The 22,325-nt window shown below is 35.9% G+C and overlaps 1 protein-coding gene across 1 annotated transcript in view; it reads right to left on the reverse strand.

The window, feature by feature from the left end:
- LOC150096624 (CD109 antigen-like) overlaps positions 1-22,325 on the reverse strand; it is a 930,782-nt gene that overhangs the window by 305,224 nt on the left and 603,233 nt on the right. The window contains exon 24 of the mRNA XM_090407963.1: positions 6,591-6,767. Coding sequence (XP_090264089.1) covers positions 6,591-6,767 — 177 coding nt within the window. The remainder of the gene's footprint in view (positions 1-6,590; positions 6,768-22,325) is intronic.

Genomic DNA, 22,325 nt, shown 5'->3' on the forward strand with positions numbered 1-22,325 from the left:
ACCGCCTGGAAAACATACCTTGTGCATTTTATCCTCTAGCACACCTTTAATAATGGAGTCGCCATACAATGCCACTCGCTCATCTTTTGTTAACTCTTTCATGCCATCATGATTTATTTTAATAGTTTTGACCTGCATTCTCTTAATTTCATTCCGCATCCATTTCATTTCTTGCTTCATCCAATCCAATTCACCTTCTGAACCTCGCGACACATTCACTCTATCATTAAATCTTTCTAACTTTCTAACTCTCGACCCTCTCTTCTCACTTTCCCTCTCATTCATCCTTCTTTGTTTCCGTACTTTCGGTCCAACATACGTCCAACTTTCACTGTCATTCTTCTCACTTTCACTCTCACATATCTTTCTTTGTTTCCGTACTTTCGGACTAACATGTGTCCAACTTTCGCTATCATTCTTTTCACTTTTACTGTCATTCATCTTTCTTTGGTTTAGTACTTTCGTTCCAACATGCGTCCAACTTTCGCCATCAGTCATTCTTTTTTTGCTATCATTCATTCTTTCGATTTTTTTTACTTGCGGTTTCTGCACCACGCCATTTCTACTTTCATTCGTTCTCTCAATTTCGTTTCTTTCCGCCTCACTTTCGTCCCTTTTAACATCCGTTACGGTTGTCAAATCGCTCTTTTTCTTTTTTCCTGATTTTTTAACATTTTTTCGCCTGTCTTTCTCGCCATTCTCTTTCAAACGTGCACTCACGACACAATCGGTACTAGCACTTTCTGTCATCAACTTCATATTCGCATTCATCAATTCCTCGTTCAGGTCACATTTCGCACACACCCTTCTTCCATCCGCACTAAACATCCACAAATCATTTATGTAATCGAAGGAATACATATAACAGACCTCACACTTAACGAACCTACTGAAATCCAAATTAAAATCATGGAATGACAATGCAGCCGCCATTTTTTTTTCTCTGCAGGTTACTAGGTCTAATATTAACGTTTTCGTATTTAGTTTAAGCAAGAAAAAAAAACCCACACTAATACTATCGGTAGCGTACAACGTTTACAGCCGCTCTTACTTAAACAATTACGCATATATACTTAATTATTCCTAGTAAAACTTTGATCTCTTTTCCAGCTAACTCCTCATTCCATGCTACACCTGCAAGCTGTCTCCTGAGCTCTTCATAATCACCCCCCTTGTAGTTCCACATATACCCTTTTTCCACATATACCCTTTTTTACCTTTTTTCAAATTTGGTGCTGGAGAAAGATGATGAAAATTAGTTGGACATAAAGAAAAAAGTAATGAAGAAGTTCTAAATATAGTTCATGAAGAGCAGTCACTAATGAAACACATCAATAAGAGAAGAAAAAGCCTAATTGGATACCATCTGAGGCATGGGGGATAATTAATTATAAAAGGAATAAGCCAGCAAAAAAAAAAGACAAAAATTACAATTATCAAAAATAAACAGGGGAACATACTTATAGATAAGGAACAAATTCCAAAAAGATGGAAGGAGTACTTAGAAGATCTATATAGCGAAAAGATCCAGATGCGAAGGCTGTAGAAGATGAAACAAGACTTGATGTAGAAGAAATCTGTCCAACTATATTAAAAGAAGAATTTGAATAGGAACTAAATGAATTGTTGGCTAACAAGCCACCAGGCGTTGATAACATCCCCTCAGAATTAATAAAATATTCAGGAAACATAACTAGGTCATACGTTTTCAAGATCATAAAGATATATATGAAACGACGATCATTCCCAAAGATTTTACACAATGCTCCATCATACCCATTCCTAAAATAAATAATGCAAACAAGTGTGAAAATCATCAAACAATAAGCTTAATATCACATGCTTTGAAAATACTACTAAAAATTATACAGAAAAGACTAACAAAGAAGGCTGAAGAGTATATTGGCAATTACCAGTTTGAATTCAGGAAACAGCAGGGGACAAGAGAAGCAATTCTAGCTCTAAAAACAGTTATCAAAAGAAGATTTGAGAAGAATCAAAATACTTTGATAGTCTTTCTTGACTTGGAAAAAAAGCCTTCGATAGTATTGACTAGAACTAAATGTTTCACATCCTAAAAACAATAAAGGTAGATTGGAGAGATAGAAGGCTCATACTTAATCTTTACAAGCATCAAGAAGCCCTAATAGAAACAGTCAGCAATAAAACAAAAACCGCAATAGCAAGAATACACAGAAGTGTAAGACAAGGGTGCTCTCTTTCACCCATACTGTTTAATCTCTATATTGAAGATGCAATAAATAAATTGAAAGAATAGAAACAGGAATTAAGATAAATAGAACCGATATTAACTGGCTACGGTTTGCAGATGATACAGCAGTTATAGTTGATAATGAAGACAAATTGAAATACACCCTGACAAAGATGGAAGAATTTTTCACACAATAGCCTAAAATTTAATTATAAAAAAACAAAACTATTAATTACAAGTAAAGGAAATCCAATGAATATAAACCTGGAAATAAATAATAACCTAATACAACAGGTATCCTCTTTTAAATATCTTGGAAATCTTATCACAGAAGATGGAAGAAACCAATCAGATATTAAAGCATGAATAATCTTGGTCAAAAAAGCCATTCTACAACAGAAGAAACATTTTTACTAGTAAAGGACTTAGCACCAAGCTCAAAAAAAAGGCTAATGAAAACATACATATGGAGCATTGCATTATATGCTTGTGAGGCCTGGATGCTAGCAAAACAAGACATAAAAAAGTTGGAGGCATTTGAAATTTGGTGCTGGAGAAAGATGATGAAAATTAGTTGGACATAAAGAAAAAAGTAATGAAGAAGTTCTAAATATAGTTCATGAAGAGCAGTCACTAATGAAACACATCAATAAGAGAAGAAAAAGCCTAATTGGATACCATCTGAGGCATGGGGGACTGATTACAGAAATAATGGAGCGGACTGTAGAAGGAAAGAGGCTATGAGGCAAACCAAGAATTTCATATATAAATAACATAATGGTGCTACCTGGCGCTAAGAGTTATGAAGAGATAAAAAGGAGGTCACAAGACAGAATGTTATGATGTGCTGCTATAACTAACCAATCTTCAGATTGATGACCAAAGAAGAAGAAGATATCCCCTACACTTTTAATAAAACAATGCTGACTTATAGCTTTCTTAGTATATTTTATACTAGTAAAACTAAGATGTTCTTACAGTTTTGATAGTACACAATTATTATTATTATTAATATATGACTTCATAGAGTTAAAGAACTCATCACAGGAGGTCTGTACTCTTTCATGCAAAAAAGGTAATCAAACCTTAAACCCATTCACAGTTTCTGCAGACATCACACTTTCAGGCAATGCATTCCATACCACCAATCATTCTCCAAGCAAAGAACTGTTTCCCACTCCACTGCTCACAACCTCCTTATACAGCTTCCAGGGAGGCCTCTTGTTCTAGAGGATTAATTCTTGTTCCAGATTAATATGGAGGAGATTTTTCAGAACTCTCTGAAAAATCTCCTCCATATTAATCTGGTAACAATCCCTCACCAACTTTTATGTCTCAATCAAATTCCCTCTTCTTCTTCAATTCACAAGGCTCTGCAAGTGGCACACCCTCAATCTCTCCTCGTGTATGACATTCCACAGACCTGACACTGAATTAGTAAACCTTCTATGGACACTCTCCAATTCATCCTCATTTCCTTGAAAATCAGGCAACAAAATTTGTGCACAGTAGTCTTTATGTAGCCTGATCAAAGCCTATAACCAACCCATTTCTGAATCCTTTTCCTCACCAATCTCTCTAACACATTCACAACTCCAGACACACAAAGATTGGCATAATTTGCAGCCTCAGTCTTATCCTCTACCTTTATGTAACAGAACAATTTTTTCCACCTTCATCTTCTTTTTCTGCTTCCCATCCTACAGGGACTTACCCAGTAGCAAGACTCAGGTTAAACATGAGAGTCTTCAAAAGGGTATATTAGTATATTAATGAGAATAAAAATATTTCATTAAAATGTTTAATAAAAATAAACAATAGTATCGAATATTGCTTTGTGCCCCCTCTTCCCCGAGAAAGGGTCTCACACCTATATGCTGTGGTGTGCCCCAGAGTTTAAAAATCACTGATTTAAGCCAATAAAAAAATGTAGTTGGCTAAATCAAAAAATTCCAGCCCATTCTCATTTGTTAATTATCCACACAGATAGCTACCATTTCATTAACCATTTCCCTATATTATAAAAACTGAGCAAATTACTTAGGCACAACCCTTCACAAAATACTATTAATATTATAATCCTAAGATGCCATGGAATCACAAACTCATTTAGGAGGTCCTTTTTCTCATACACACACAGCTCATCATACCATGCCTTCAACACATTCAAATTCTCTGTAGACACTATGCTCTCAGGCAATGCATTCCAATGATTCACAACTCTCCATTCAAAAAATCTGCTTCTCACTCCTTTGCTTACATCTTATACAACTACAAGGGATGATCTCTTGTTCTCCCCAAATCTTCCACCATTTTATGAAAAACCTCTTCAACGTTAATCCTATAACAATCCCTTACAAACTTGTATGTCTCTATCTTATCAAACGTCTTTCTCCTATCCACCAGACCCTGTAAATTGCATCCTCAACATTTCTTCATATTCAACGTTTCAGTGATCAGAAACTAACTATTTCAGCCAATCACCTCTGGACCTTATCCAACATTTCTTCATCCTTTTGAAAACCAAGTGAACAAATATCTCTTACAGAGTCTTCTTACTTCTACAAGTCAGTGTCCTCATCATCATCATTGCCATAATTTATTGCATTGTCCTCACCATTTTGGAAATGTGTCCTCTAAATTTTAGATCCTTATCCACTATCACCTCAAAATCTCTTATTTCCTCCATCTCCAACAATATATACCCACCAAGAGTAAATTCTACATCCCATCTTTGTTTTCCAGATTTTAAAACTTTCCAATTTGCAATATTGAACTGGCATTCCCACTCCTGCATCCATTCACTCAGTCTATTGAAGCCTTCTTATAAGAGTGGGGGGGGCACAACATCTGCTCTACTTCTCATAGTTCATCCCAACTTTGCATCATCTGCAAACAACTGAATATCCCCATTCTAATCTTACGCAATATCATTAACATACTGGACTGGATAAGCAATAATGACTCAAAACAGACTCCAAGACATAACACTAGTCGCTTTCCTCTCTTAGGGCCCACCCCCTCAAAACTTGCTGATACCTATCACACAGCCAATCTCCATTCAATACACTAGTCTAATATCAAACCCCATCCTGACTATCAACTTATCATGCAGTATTCTATCAAAAGCTTTTTTTAAAGTCTAAGTAAACTACTGTGTATCAATCTCCCATGTCCAATCCTGCTGTCATTTTATTGTAATAGGTAAGTAGATTACAAAAACCTTTTCTTCATGCTTGCACGGTGATCAGAATTATAGAAACAACTACCATGTTAGAGTAAAACTTTTGTTTAATATAAACCAAAATAAACACTCGACATTTCGACCTTCACATTAAGGCCATCATCTGGAGTATACACATATATATACAAAAAAACAAGCTGCACTACAATCTACATGGCATGTTAAAGTTACTGACCAACTGTTACAACTATTGGCCTGACCTCTAGTGAAAGGAAAAAAAAAAACTTTACTACATCAAAGCTAGAGTCCTATTATTATTGTTGTATTCTATTAGGTTTCAAAATTAAATTAAGTTAGAGAGCAACATGTTTACAAAAAGGAAAAAATTAATAAATAATAAATAAAATAAAAGATTACTTATATAAGTATACATATAAATGACAACCAACTGACATGGATAGTGGCCAATAAAAGCTGAAAAATTGCTCAGAGTCCTAAAGTCAGGGTTTGCAAGAAACTCTGGGCTGAAAGTGTACCATCCAAATTCTTGGGATTTTTATGCCACCATTATTGTTAAGATTAGGGTGGTTAATCAAAATTTCACAGGCTTCTTTAAATTTCTGTTCATACCAGGTTTTTGTATGATTTTGGTGAAGCAAGCCTCTCAGATCATGCTCTTAACACCCTACACCAAATTGATTGGAAAAGTACTTGCTCGCTACATCATGCAAAACCTGGTATGAAAGGAAATTACAACAGTCTTGGGACCTTCGTATCATTTGGTAATTATTATTATTTGTTACTTAAATATAAAGTAATCTGAAAATCTGAAACTCTCCGATTCCAATCTTCGAGTTTCGTATTCGGTTTTAAAACAATGTGGGATTTAATATCCCCTTAATTTAAAATCATTATTTGTGTTTTCAGAGTTTTTTTTAGTCAAGTAGTGCAGTAAGGTTCTGATATGTATATTATCTCATTTATATTTCATTTCAATAATGCCGTGTTATTATTATTATGTTTTTTTTGTTTTGTTTTGTTTTTTAATTTAAAAGAGTGATTCATGTTGTTGGTCAGTTTTATTAAGTAATCAGGTATTCTTTGAAATCATTAAAATATAACTCTGGATAGATTTAGATGAAGAATTTCTCCCAAAATGTGAAAAAGTGCAAGTAAATTTTAGAGAAAACTTACCATCCTGCAATAATTTGATTGCCTTGTTCTTAATATCTACAGTTAACTGATTAATCTTCTTTAAATATTCAATTATAATAACACTAGGCACAATGGAAAGCAAGTTTTGTTCTCCAGAACCTGATGGTCGTTTTAACAGACTACCAAGATTGTTCATACTGAGCCCTAGAAGATTACCTGGAATAAAAATTACATTCTGACTGAAACATTTTATATCCAAGAAACAACTATAAATCACTAACAAATTTTTAACACAATATGTATATTAAATATTGAAAAAAAAAAGCTACATAATAATGCAAATATGAAAAAGTAACACAATGTATTAAGGGGAATTCAGTATTACAGAATAAACACTGAAGTAAAAGAAGTATACAGAAAATAGCACCAATCAATGGAGACTATAAAACTTCACACTTAGCAGCAGTGAACTGGAATCTCGATTCAACTGTTTACTGTTTGTCAGATGTCAGATGAATCTGTAGAATATTTTCAGTATTGAGACCACATGCTTGTAGACATATAACAAGTTTAATATGAACAATATAACGCTTCAAGTTTCATAAGTCTTGTAGGGTTATATTGCTCATTTTATTAAACTTGTTATATGTATACAAACATGCAGTCTCAATACCAAAAATTTTCTACAAATCTTCTATACCACAGAAACTTACATATTCATCATATTAATCCATCATAATCTTACTTCTAACTTTGAATCATTAGCAAACATTTGAATATTTCCTTACATACCTTTTAAAATATTGTCAATCCAATGTGAAATTGGACAGATGGGCAAATGAATGGGGACTTCGGTTAAATGCAGCAAAATGTAAAGTCTTGAAGTTTGGGATACATTGATGGGAGGCCGCATACTCTGTTGGAGGTGCCTCCAACTGGAGGAAGTAGAGGAGGCAATGGATCTGGGAGTGATGATTGATAGAAACCTGAAATCCAGAGAACATATTGCAAAGATGGTGAAGGTAACCCAGAGGATTACTGCAATCCTGAGAAGGACACTGACCTGCAGAGATAAAAGGTTATCATTTTGTTGTATAAAGCCTTGATCAGACCACACTTGGACTATTTTTCTCAAATTTGGATTAGAATTCCTTAGGATTTGAAGGGGATAAATGAACTGTGGGAAGGGTGCAGAGGCAGATAACAAGGATGGTATCAGGACTGTACAATGTTAGTTATGAGGATCGGCTGAGGGAATGTGGACTGCAGAGTTTGGTAGATAGAAGAAGGAGAGGTGATATGATTGATACTTTTAAACTATTGACAGTAGTTATAGGATTGACACTGGGGATTTCTTTCATTTGGTGGAATGGGGGAAAGAAGGAAAAATAAGGGGCCATCCCTGGAAGTTACAAAATGAAGCTGTGAGCAAAAGGGTGAGGAGTGGTTTCTTTGCATGGAGAGTGAATGAACCACAGAATGCACTGCCTGATAGAGTGGGGAGAGCACAAACAGTCAATAAGTTCAAGGAGTGGTATGATAGACTTTGTGTTTTCTAGAGTGGGCCTCCCAGGATGAGTCTTTTGACTCCATGGAAGCATGAATCATAATAATAAAAATAATAATCCCTCATAATAACATTAAATTTCACATTTTCTAATAAGAATTAATTTATCGTATCCTAAATTTGGCAGGTCTAAATGATTTAAAAGTTGGCAGTAAAGAATGAAAGAGGATATTTAACAGCTACTACTGAAAGAAGTGAAAGTGCATGAGAGTAAAGTCTAAAAGATTAAAAATGAGTTTCTTGATTTTCTGTGGAACAACTACCTTAAGCAGTATGTAACAGAAGGCACATGACAATTTTGGATCTTAGATTTGATCTTAGAGGACGAAATCTCCTATTATTATAATAGGAGATTTCGAATCTCGCTCCAACTAATGAAAGTGACATGAAATGATTACCTGGGTGGTTGCCAACCATGCAAAGACTTCCATGAGGAAAGGGTATACATGGAACTACAATGATGGTGATTATAAGAAGCTCAGGAGACAGCTTGCAGATGTAGCATGGGATGAAGAGCTCAGTAGAAAGGAGATCAATGCCTGAGTGGGTGATATTCAACAACTATATAGTAGAAGCAATGTCTAAATGTAATCCAAAGGTCAAAAGGTTAAATAAGGTCTGTGTATGAAATGGATGAATGGAGAGATTAAGCATACTACGAAGAGATGAAGCGATATCATAAGGGGAGTGGTAATAATCAATTCCATGAGGATTACAAAGAATGGGCAGCAAGGGTAACTCGATTCGTAAAGGTAGCAAAAGATCAGTATGGCAGAAGTTAGATAATGAAGTCAAAAAAATCCCAGGGAGTTCTTTCAATATATAGTTAACAAAAATAAGAATGATTATAGTAGGATGGAATTCATTGGAGAAATTGGAGGATACAGTTCAGATATTTAATGCGCAGTTCATAAAGGTCTTTCATCCTTGTGAATGCGACATGTCAAGTTTGAGATCAGTGGATTAGGAGGAGAGAATGCCTATGAGTGAGCAAGAGGTATATGGTGAATTAAGCAAACTTGATATTAATCAGGATGTGGAACTTGATAATATCTCACTGCATATTTTAAAGGAATGTGCTAGGGAGACGACATCTGGTTTGACAAATTTGTTTAATATGAGTGAAATAACACTGAATAAAGTTCCCCAGGAGTTGAAGGAAGCAGAGATCATACTGCTTCTTCATATAGGAGGTGAGAGAATTCAAGCATCAAATGATTATTATTATTATGCTGGCCTGGTTGGCCGAGTGGATAGTGTATCCACTCTCCAGCCAAAAGGCTGCAGGTTCGAATCCCACTCGTGGGCATGGATGTTTGTGATTGTCTGTGGAAATACCAGTGCTGATGGTTGGAGATAGATGGCGTTGGTGTAGTTGCGGTCAGTTGGTGATTGAATGGTGAAGACTGAGCTGTAGAGCAGGTACCCTCCCTCAATGAGTCCTTGGATCCCTTATTAGTTTGAAGTGTCAAACTAATAATAATAATAATTATTACACCCTCCACAGAGTCAGCAGACTCATCATGGGAAGTTCATTCAACTGACAACATATTTATCATATAGAATTTTAAATTCTTTAACACTCCTTGCATTAGCAATCCAGTCCAGTAATGCATTCCATTCACTGTCAATCCTCCATGAAAAAAATATACTCCCCACACCTTTCTTCACCACAGTTTTACATAACTTCCAGGAATGACCTCTGGTTCTTCCTCTCTCACCTTCTACTCTTTTTATAATCCCCTCTGGATTAAGCTGATAAAATCCCCTCACTAACTTAAATGTATCTATCATATTATCCCTTTTCCTCCTATAAGCCAAACTCTGCATTCCACATTTCTTCAACCTCTCTCCATAGCCAGCATTCCAAAGTTCTGAAATTGTCTTAGTCACTCACCTCTGGAACCTCTCCAATGTCTCCACATCATATTGAAAATCAGGTGACCAAATTTGAACACAATAGTCAAGTGTGGTCTGACAGTGCCTTATATAGTAAACAATCACTTCCTTATCCCTACATGTTAGAGTACTTCTTATCATAGCAGCAGTATGATGTGCAGCCTTTGCAACATTAGCAATATTCCCTCTAAACTTCAGTCTACTGTCATCCATTACTCCCAATTCTTGAATCTCATCCACTTCGTGTAGTACAGCAAAACAATATAGTACACAGCCTTATATTTCTTCACTCCAAAACGCAACACTTTGCACTTATTGATATTAAACAACAACTCCACTCTTTTGTCCAAGTAAAAAGTCTATTCAAAATTATATAAATCAAGTGGATATTAAATCCAGCATTATTTCAAAGCCAAAAGCAGAAACTATGAAAGTTTCTTAAAAAAACCAGAGAGCTTACAGGAATACAATCACCAAAATTCACAAGTTGTCCTAGAGTGTACCACATAGAAGACATGAGTGCTTGCCCAAGCATCCAGATATTTGCCTTTTACTGATCCATTTTGATAAGGTTTCACTGGCCTGACAGCTGTTTCGAACTGGTTGTTCTCTTCAGAGACCAGGCAGAAACCTTCAGAGAGCAAAAACTCTCATTCAGTACTAAGGAACTTGAAGTGTCGGAGAGGTGTATTTTTCATGAGTGAACTCTCGGTTGGTGCATAAAGTACTGACTAAGACAAAGAGCCAAAGGGCTTTAGTTCAGCGATGCAAAATTATATAAATTAAGTGGATATTGTTAGATCCTGAATGCAGAGCTTTACAAGTAAATTCTTTATTCAGGATTTAACATGACAAACTACTACTTGTTAAGGAGATATCTGCACATCAGCTAATAATTATAAAGTATTATTTTATGTTTTGTAATAATTGTAGTCCATGTGTGCCATATAGTGAGAGTTATTGTTAGGTTATTTGTAATTCCCAAGTAAGCTGTCTAGTACCTTGCGAAATTCTGAGAAAAGTTTATAATAGTAATCCGGAATAATCGCGTATAATCGGTATGAGTCGAGCGTAGCGATGGAGGCTATACCTACGCGGAAATATGACGTCAGAGCGCCTTCCTAGAATAATGTAACCGGACAGGTTAGCGAGAGTGTAGGATCACCCAAGGGGCATGAACGATGGGGTTCGTGGGTGAAAACTGCATTGAATAGAGGGCACCCGAATAGGGTGAAAAAAAGACGAAGCACACCGTTTTAAGTGGCCTTTTGACCTTTTGATCTTGGAGTGCCGGATTCGAGTTTTAGGGGGAGTTGGTCGGAGGAATCGTGAGAGAGTGGTGGGTCCTCTACGGTAATGACGGACAGCAGGTTCTTTTCTTGAGAATGCTCGAAGATTTTCAAGCAGAGCTGATCGCGATATGACGGCTCATGTGGAATCGAGCCTTAGCAGAATGCCCCATTGGAGAAAGTTTCCTGCAAAGCGGTAGACAGCATGCAACAGTCGGAAACGATTAGAAGAAAAAGCGTGGTACATCGCCAGGCGCAAAGACAGCCGAAGAATATGCAGTATGGTAATCCAGACCTACATGAGATGGCGGCATGAAATCTGAAAGATCCGGTAATGTAAGAGTTTTCGTTCTATGTTACAAATTTGTTTAGAAGAAAAGGAAATTTGTGTGTGTTGTAACTAAAGGACACTAGTAGAGAACTTTTAGTGAGAATTTGACTGAATTAATTAAGCCCTTGTGGAGCAAAGAGGAGTTGTTAAATAGGCAGTAATTTGTGAATGACTAGACTTGCTTAAAATGAAATTTAGAATTAAGGTAATCATTGATAGAGTATTAATGAAAGTGTTCAATAAGTATTCTGTGAGTAATTTGTGAAAGTAGTAATATTGTGCTTAAACCTAATCCTTTCATAATTGAAGGATTTAATTTGCTCTGATTCATTGTGATTTAGTATAACCCTTAACTTAGAGTGAATTTTGATCCATTGAGTATTTAAACTTAAATAACTGTAAAATGTTTTATGTTTTTCCAATAAACATGTTTGCTTTGTACCTTATACCTGAATTATGCCTGATTACGAATTCAAACCACCACTTATATAATTGAACCTTTTAGGCGGGAAGGAATTTAGATATAATTGTTTAAGTGAGATTCGGTCTACGACTGCTAACTGAATCTGCACAGCGCTAGCGTGAGATAAATTATTGTGTGCATCCTTTTAAGTTTTGAATTATTTCCCTGAACAAGAGTCTCTTCTGTTATAGGATATTGGCTGGCACAGCGAAATATAAATTTTGCCAATATCCGAAGAGGAAATAAATCTGAATTAGTATTTTAGGAACACGACAATAAATTAGAAGGAGAGTTATTATAGAGGTAGAATAAGATATAATATAGAGAGATAGCGCCATAATAATAGAGTAGCCGGTAGGCCTTTGATTGTACACAGTTTTGAGTAAGCAAAAGGATAGATTCTAGAGACAGTAAATTAATGTATAATAAGATTGAACTTATGACTTACGAAATAACATTATATGAAAGTAAGGATATAACAATGGCACAGTCGACAAATTTCAGAAATAACAGGCAGAAACCTTAAGAGAGCAAAAACTCTCATTCAGTACTAAGGAACTTGAAGTGTCGGAGAGGTGTATTTTTCATAAGTGAACTCTCGGTTGGTGCATAAAGTACTGACTAAGACAAAGAGCCAAAGGGCTTTAGTTCAGCGATGCAAAATTATATAAATTAAGTGGATATTAAATCCAGCATTATTTCAAAGCCGAAATATGCGAAATATGGTGTATTCCCATAAGCAATCTGGTCAACTTTTTTTTATAAAACTTTCATAGTTTCTACTTGGATTTGAAATAAAGCTGAATTTAATATTCCACTTGATTTATATAATTTTGCATTGCCGAACTGAAATCTTTTGGCCCTTTATTTTAGTAAGTCTATTCAAATCTTCCTGAAGGAAATTAACATCAGCAGTGCTACTTATAATTCTTCCCAACTTTGCATCATCAGCAATCAACTGAAGATTCCCAGTCAGTCCCCATGATATATCGTTTACAAACAAGTTAAACAGCAGGGACCCTAGAAGAGAACCCTGGGGCACACCACTGATTACCCTCCTTTTTTGAGACACTGCTCTATCACACAACCTACTGGTATCGTTCCAATCCATCTAACCAACATACTATCTATTCCCATCCTCAGGAGCTTGTACACCAACTTATCATGTGGTAATCTATCAAACGCTTTTGCAAAGCCCAAGAATATCACTGTATATGATTTTCCCTTATTTAACACACTTGTTACCTTATCATAAAATGCAAGTAAATTACTAAAATAGGACCAATTCTTTACAAATCCATGTTGATCATCATAAAGAATGCTATGTCCTTCAACCCAATCCTGTATTCACTTCCTTATCAATCTCTCTCTCTCTCTCTCTCTCTCTAACACTTTGATCACAACTACAATTATACAGACTGGTCTATAATACCATGTCTTAGAACCATGCTTGTGGAGTGGTACTATTTTGCCTTCTTTCTACACCTTAGGAACCCTACCCACTGCAAGACTCTCATTAAAAAACCAGGTCAAGGGCATAGCCAACTGTGGTACATATCCCTTAAGAATACATGGTGATATGTTATGCATTCCAACAACCTTATTAACATCTAATTTAATCAACACCTGATACACCTCTGATTATTTCACTTGCAGTTCTCCTAATACTTCTCTCCCTTCTATATATTGAATGGCATCATTTACACCAGTATGATATACGCTGATAAATGCTTGTTCAATAATTCCACTATATCCTTTGCAGCTATCATTCTGCTGCCATGACTATCCACCAGTGTTAGCCTGCCATAATTATTCTTTCCATTGCTTGCCATATAGCGGAAAAATTCCCTCGAGTTAACATTGGCCTAACTAGCCAATCTCCTCTCATACTGAACTTTTCTTTCTTTACCATGATCGTCACCTTTCTAGCCTATAATAAATTTAGTTTAATCCTTTATCCAAATGTGAGCAAACAAAGTTTGCGCCTGAAAGTATCTTCAGGGTAAGGTGGTACAACACCGGGCAACTCGTTGCAAAGGTGGAGCAAGCTTACATCACTCCTATCTCAGTATCTCCCATAATGCAAAACACATCTCCTTGCAGGTATGTATAATGTTATGCATTAAGGGAAGGGCCACTATCCAGACTAGTTTTGACCTTTATTGAGGTCTCTTCAGTGGGAGCCAGGCCCAGACGTGGAGATACCAGGCAGAAGCAATAGCAAGGTCATCTCTACCTATAGGAGTTTCCAAAAGGTGTGCCACATTTTTATTAAATTACTCTGGATTTAGAGAAAGATGTTGAAAGTTTATTTTTCACTTGGTTAGACTATAATAAGTTTAGTTTAATCCTTTATCGAAGTGTGAGCAAACAAAGTTTGCGCCCGAAAGTACCACCTGAAAGTACCCCCCGTCCTGAAGATACTTTCAGGCGTAAACATTGTTTGCTCACGCTTGGATAAAGGATTAAACTAAATTTATTATAGTCTAACCAAGTGAAAAATAAACTTTCCACACCTTTCTAGCCTGCACTTTATACTCCATGGATCTGATCACCACCAACTGTCTTGTACCTCCTCCATAACACTTTCTTTTCCAGCACAGCTTGCTTGATTTCACTGTTCATCCATTTCACTCTTACTCTATTTACCCACTTAACTCTTGTATGCAGTTATAATTGCTTTTGTCGGATACTGCCTTATGAGTTTCCATGTATTGTCAACATCTTTTCTGCTCAGCTCATCTAACCAATGTACTGATGCTAACTAACTACAGAGCTTCCTATAATAACTCGCTTTATACTTCCACATGCATCCATTTTTGGAAGTAACCTTTTGTTTCATGACTTCTCAAACAAGCATCTCATGAGTGTCAGGTGTTGTAGTTAAAGTGCTGGAAAGGCTGGTGAGAATTAGCATTCAAACAATGGTATTATCTTTGTTGTATAGCAGAGATTTGCTAAAGGAAGGTAATATTTTTGTAATCTACTTACCTATTATAATAAGATGACAGCATCATTGTACATGGGAGATGGATACACAGTAGTATATTTAGACCTTGCAAAGGCTTTTGATAGATTACTGCATAATGCGTTGATAGTCAAACTAGAGTAGTTAGGGCAGGATATTAGACCAGTGCATTGGATTAGCGATTCAATGTCTAATAGATATCAACAAGTTGTGTATGGGGGGGGGGGCAATATCCTGGAAGAGGAAAGTCACTAGTGGTTTGCATCAGGGTTTGCATTAATGTCCCTTTTCTAAATCACTTAGGGAATTGAAACAACGTAGATCCGAATATAAATTAAATTATACTTTAATAAATATTTCCGATATTTCGGCAATGTCACATTGCCATTTTCAAAAGGAACTTACAAAAAGGCAGTTGCACACAGGCACTAACAATACAGTAACTGAGAATGAAGATATGAAGCTATCGTTCTCCTAGAAGTTTTTAAAAACCTACAAACCACAGCCCCCCCTCCTCCCCCCCTCCACAAAAAAGATTACTCTAAATCTATTACCATTCTCTACATCCGAGGCACCTCAGAAAAAATTACCAAAATTCTAAAAAAACATGACCTCACCTCCTGTTACAGGCCTTACAGAAAATTGGCATCCCTTATCTACTCTACCAAAGACCAACCACTTCCCCTAGACCTACCTGGTGTATACCAGGTCCCTTGCAGTTGTAAACTGTCGTACTTTGGCCAAACAGGCAGGACAGCGAATATCAGAATTTCTGAACACAAGGACTACATCCGGTTTTACAAATACAGCCATTCTGGTCTTGCAGACCATGCTCTGGATACTCGCCACAGAATACGGTGGAAAAAAGCTACAGTAATACACCGGAGCAAATATAAATTCGAAAGATTATTTATGGAATCAGCCTCTGCCCTAAGAAACTCTCCAAACCTCAACAAATTTGGTTGTATGCGACTGCCCCAAATTTGGGAGGCATACATCAGCAGACCTTCAGCCCAACGGCCAAGAACGCCTACTTAGCCCACCAGAGGGCACCATCAGGACTTCTAGGAGAACGATAGTTTCATATCTTCATTCTCAGTTACTGTATTCTTAGTGCCTGTGTGCAACTGCCTTTTTGTAAGTTCCTTTTGAAAATGGCAATGTGACATTGCCAAAATATCAGAAATATTTATTAAAGTATAATTTAATTTATATTCGGACCTACGTTGTTTCAATTCCCTAAGTGATTTAGAAATGCATAACCAACGTATAAGCCTGTCTACAAGAATTAATGTCCCTTAAACAGACATTAATGTTTAACCTACATGTTATGGATGTTGTGGAAAATTTGAATGAGTTATTAAATTGTTTGAAGATGATGCAAAGTTGGGAGGAACTATAAGGAGTAGAGCAGATGTTGTGGTCATACAAGGACTTGAACAGACTGAGTGAATGGGCATGGGAGGGAGAATGCCAGTTCAATATTGTGAAATATAACGTTTTAAAATTTGAGAAACAAAGATGGGATGTAGAACTTACTCTTGGTGAAGATATATTGTTGGAGGCGAAAGAAATAAGAGATCTTGGGATGCTGGTGAGTAACAATCTAAAATTCCAAGGGCATACTGCCAAAATTGTGAGGACAACATAATGAATTCTGACAATTATGCAGAGGACACTGACTTGTAGAAGTAATGAGATTCTTGTTCCATTGTATAAGGCTCCGATTAGTCCAAATATGGACTACTTGTACTGATTTGGTCACGTGGTTTTCAAGTTTGTTTCTGATCTCTGGAAGGTTGAATATGAAAAAATTTTGAGATAATGCAGTTTGTTGGGAAACTGGGGAGAATAAAACATCATTCCTAAACCTGTATAATGAGAATGTGAGCAAGGGAATGAGAAGTAGGTTTTTTCATGGAGAGTTGTGAATGATTTGAATGCACTGCCAGAGAGAGTGGCATCTACAGAACATTTGAATGTTTTTAAGGCATGGTATGATGATCTATGTGTATGACTAAAGGGACCTCCTAAATGAGTCTGGAACTCCATGGGGTCTTAAGATAATAAACACTAATATACTCTGGATTAGAGATAGTTGTTGGAAGTTTTTCCACTTGGTTATACTATAAATTAAAGATACCAAGAAATTATATATTTGGTTTAATCCTTTATCCAGGTGTAAGCAAACAAAGTTTGTGCCTGAAGTATTTTCAGGACTGAACTAATTCATATATAGAGGCTAATGAATACATCACTTGCCTTAGTAGTGACCCTTCCCATAATGCATAGCATTATATATGTCTGTAAGGATATGCATTTTGCATAATGGGATACTAAGGCAAGTGATGTGAAGTCATTAGCTTGTATATACGAGTTGCCTCAGTCCCGAAAATATCTCAGGCAAACTTTGTTTGCTTACACTTGGATAAAGGATTAAACCAAGTACAGGCAGCCTTCAGTTTACGACGGTTCAATTTACACTGATTCACAATGACGCCGGATGCCTGCACATGCTTTCTTACTGTAGTGTGGTCTGACTAAGAAATGATGCTAGCAGGCACTCTAGTATTTGAATGTTTACCGAGTTACTACAACATATATGTATCAAACCTAGTTTTACTGTTGAATCTACCTAATTGTTCTATTTAATTTTTTTACATACATACGTATTTAAATTGATAAAGTACGTAATTACATACTATGTCTGATAAAAGAAGTGCAGAAAAGTTAGCAGAACTTGGTGTTAAGAAGGCGTGGAAATCAATCACACTTGAAAAGAAGATGGATGTGATTCGAAGAATGGAGGATGGGCAGACACATGCTAATGTCTGTAGAAGTATGAACTTACCTCTATCAACTGTTACTACAATTATGAAAAATGCAGATAGAATAAAACAGTACACAACAATCTGCACAACAATCTACGGCAGTACTAAATGCAAAACATGCAAGTTATAGAAGGGGTAAACTTCATGAAAAAAATGGAAAAATTATTATCATTATGGCTGGATGACTTGAATCAGAAAAACATTCCTCTGACGCAGGCATAAGTGAGAAAGTAAGTGAGATAAAGTGAGAAAGCAAAAACAATTTTTGAGGATCTTAAAAAGACAGATGGAAGCATAGAAACATTTTTAGGAAGCAAAGGTTGGGTCATGACATTTAAGTCTCAAAGTAAGTGCCACAGTGTCAAATTATGTGGTGAGGCAGCAGCTGCTTTTCCTAAAGAATTTCAAGACTGTGTAGAACAAAGAAGTTATCCTCCTGATCACATTTTTAATGTTGATGAGACTGGGCTCTACTAGAAAAAATTGCCATCATGCACTTTCATTTCCTGTGAAGAACATTCTGCTCCAGGTTTTAAAGCTGCAAAAGATAGACTTACGCTTTTGTTGGATGTAAATGTCTCCAGACCTCTGAAGCTAAAACCAATGTTGGTGTACCATTCACAGACACCACGTGCCTTCAAGAGTCTAAAAGCCATGCTGCCAGTCTATTGGAAATGGAACAAGAAAGCTTGGGTTACACAAGATGTTTTTATAGATTGGTATACAAATTATTTTTGTCCTACCATGCTTCGCTTCTGTAAAGAAAATGATTTGCCAGCTGTTGGATTCTGAATGAAGAGAAATGGAAATGTTAATACTTCATTCAGAGTCCAACATAATCTACCAATCCCTGAGCAAAATTTGTTTTTTTTAAACAAATAGTCTCACACTCATAACATATTATTTATGTAATTTCATTCAAGTTATGTTAATTAATATTTATTTATTTATATATTTTGGGGATAAATTACGGTTATGAAAAGCTATGTATTAAAATATCATTTATTTTGTGAATTTAATTCCTTTAATATAATGTTAAAAACTGTAATATGTGCAATTTTGATGTATCCAGGAAATTCCTTAAGATAACACTTGATCGGCTGCTATGAGAGATTATGTTATTTTAGCTAGCGCGTGCCTTAGCGCGTGTTACTATACAGGATGCAAGAAGCGAGTTTAATATCAACTAAACCAGTTAGAACCAGATTTTGGAGGGAAATGAAAAAGAAGTGAGACAGAACAGTAGGGAAACAGGCAAGGAAGGTGGCCGAATGACATGGCATGAACGGAATAGGAAGGACGGAGAATCGGTTGGCACTTTGACTTACCTTTTTCAGAGTTCTAATTCTATGATAATTTCCTATCGTCTTGCAGTGAATTAATGCAGGACAAAGGATAATAAGAATAAGAAAAGAGAGAAATTGGAAGTTAAGTTGAACCAGTGCAAAAGGATATATTCTCCCGAGTCTATTAATCATTTATGAAAACAGAAGATTTCTTTAAGTTTGTGTAGTTTCAAAGTGAAAGTCAACAAGAATTGAAGTGTGTTCATAGGATATGCCGGTAAGATTATCTTTTCTATGCCTAGTGTGAAGTAGCAAACTTATTTCCAGTGAACATAATTTAATCCTTATTGCTGTATTTAACTGTTCGAGATTGAATGTGTGATGTGGTGAGACATTTCCTTCTTGACGTGCCAAATATTGTACCATTTGGATTAATGGTTCAAGACTAAAAGTGTGATATAGAGAAGCCTGTTGTAAGAAAACTTAATGTAATATCAGAAACCGAAATTTCTGTGAACTATTTTGCTAGGTTGATAGAACATTGAATTCTTCAAATGAATGTCTGATGGTTTAAATTTTATAACTGTTCTGAATAGTTAAACTGAGCTGATATTTAAACTATATTGAATGATAACTTTGATCAGAGTGAAGTTGTGATAGGAATCCATGATAATAAGAAGAATAGAATCTGTAAGCATAAGTTCTAATCGTAATTATTATACTCAGCTGAGTAGTTTGTTAGTATCTCAATGAAAACTTAATTATTGTTTAAATGTATTTTCCCAAGTAGAAATCTTTGTTTAATGTAAATTCATGTGACACTGCATTAAATATTTTTATTTGAATTGAATCTTGTATTTGCCTGACTTCCCTCATTGCACCACTCATTAAAATAATTCGAATCTTAGCGGGAACCTTATATAATAAAGAGAACCTCGGCCTAAAATTAAGTTAGTAACAATATAGATTGGTTGATGGTTGATTCCTCAACGTTGATCATGCAAATTTGAACATAGGGTGGCACAGTTAAAAATAAATATTCTCTGTGTTTGAATGAGGAGTCAATCAACAGTTAGAATATATATCGGAGTAAAAAGTAGGATCGAACACAGCCAAGGCATTGCTTCTTTTGGATAATGCCCTGGACATCCTCAAAACCTTGCTGAAGTAAGAAATTGGATGTCAAGATTGTTTACATGCCCCCCCCCCCCCCCAAAACACAACATCGCTTTTGTAACCGATGGATCAGGGGATTATATCAACCTTCAATGCCTATTACTTCCGTATAACATTTATGGAAATGGTAAACGTCTTGGACACTTCAGGAAAAACTATTAAAGACTATTGGCTGTCATTTGATATTTTGAAGGGCATTAACCACATCAAGGCAGCTTGGAATGAAGTGTCAGCAAAGTGTTTAAAAGGAGCATGGCAAAAACTTCTTCCAGCATTTATACATGATTTCGAGGAATTAGAGCAAGAGGAGAATGTTATTGAAGATGTCATCAAGCTTGCGTGAGAGGTGGGATTGGACGATATTACAGCTGAAGATGTGATAGAAGTCTGAACCGCTTTCCAATGAAGACTTAAAAGAATTAGCCAAACAATTAAGTCAACATCCAAAGGAGGAGAAAGAAAACGAAGAAGGTCCTCTGAGAGATAAAAACAGCCGATTTACAGAGTATCCTTGCAAGCATAGAGACATTGACTGATGAACTGTGAGAAATGGACCACAATTGGGAATAGAGTGCGAACGTAAATAGGAGTGTAATCGCATCTATTTGACCTTACACTGAACTCCTTAAAGAAAGAAAAATAAAATCTAGGCAGTTAACACTGGATACTTTTTCAAAAAAAATGCAGGTGATCCGAAACCAGGAACTTCAACATAGAAATATGAAATATCTTTTCGAAGTTTCATATTTTTTGTATATAATTTTGTTTTGTTTTCGTTATTAATAATTTTATTTTAACAAATATATATGTATGTATTATCAAAGCTTTAAATATAATAATGTTACACATACTTCATGTGCATATTTTTTGACTGTGCAGAACATAACTTTGTAGCTCCCATTAAAATTGGGTTCGTTTTACAACAGTTTTTTCAGGAACAGAAGTGAGGCATAAACCGAGGACTTCTTGTATATAATTTCTTGGTATTGTTAATTTATTTATAATAATAGTAATAATACCCACTTTCCTCCTATTCACTCGACTCTGCAAATCATATCTTTTCAACCTTTCTTCATACTCAGTATTCGTCCAGAGACTAGAAACAACTTTTTTTTTTTCCCACCAGAGGTCAGGATAGCAGAGTTACAAGTTGACCAAATGAGTGTGGACTTTATCATAATAAGTGTATTGTAACGTAACTTGTCTCTTTGTACATATTATTATTATTATTTGACACCTCCAGGGAGTCCAAAGACTCATCGAGGGAGTGCACCTGCTCTACAACTCTGTCTCAACCACTCAATCCACCAATGGACCGCAACTACACCAACACACCATTTACCACCACTAGTATTTCCACAGACTACACAAACATCCATGCCCACGGCAGGATTTGAACCCACAGCCTTTTGCCTGGAGAGCAGATATGCTAAAAACTCAGCCAGCCAGGATGGAGTGAAACATCAAGTAATTACTTTGGTTTATATTAAACTGATGTTATTATAATAACACTGTAGTTGTCTCCATAATTTATTAAAACAAATATTATTATTATTATTAAGAGAGACCTCCAGAGAGTCAGGGACTCATTGAGGGAGGCCACATACTACATGCACCGATGGTCATACTTATTCTTGAATTCATTCACGCTGCTTGCAGACACCAGATGAAATGTCAATAGATTCCAATCATGTACCACCCTATGAAAGAAAAATCTATACCTCACCGCCTTCTTAGCAGCATTCATTCTCAGATTCCAAGGATGCCATCTTGTTCTTTCCCCACTCTCCATAAAATGAAAAATTCCATTAACTGAAATCCTGAATCCATTCAGAAGTTTATAAGTCTCAATCATATGACTCCTCTTTCTCCTGTTTGCTGCAGTCTGAAAATTCTCAATCTCTCTTCATAATCAGTATTCCAAAATCCTGATATTATTTTTAACACTGTCTTTTGTACTGTAT

Source organism: Typopeltis vanoorti, chromosome 18, assembly GCF_054136105.1.
Source record: "Typopeltis vanoorti isolate ZY-2024b chromosome 18, IOZ_Tvanoo_1.0, whole genome shotgun sequence".
In the NCBI taxonomy this organism is placed as follows: Eukaryota; Metazoa; Arthropoda; class Arachnida; order Uropygi; family Thelyphonidae; genus Typopeltis; species Typopeltis vanoorti.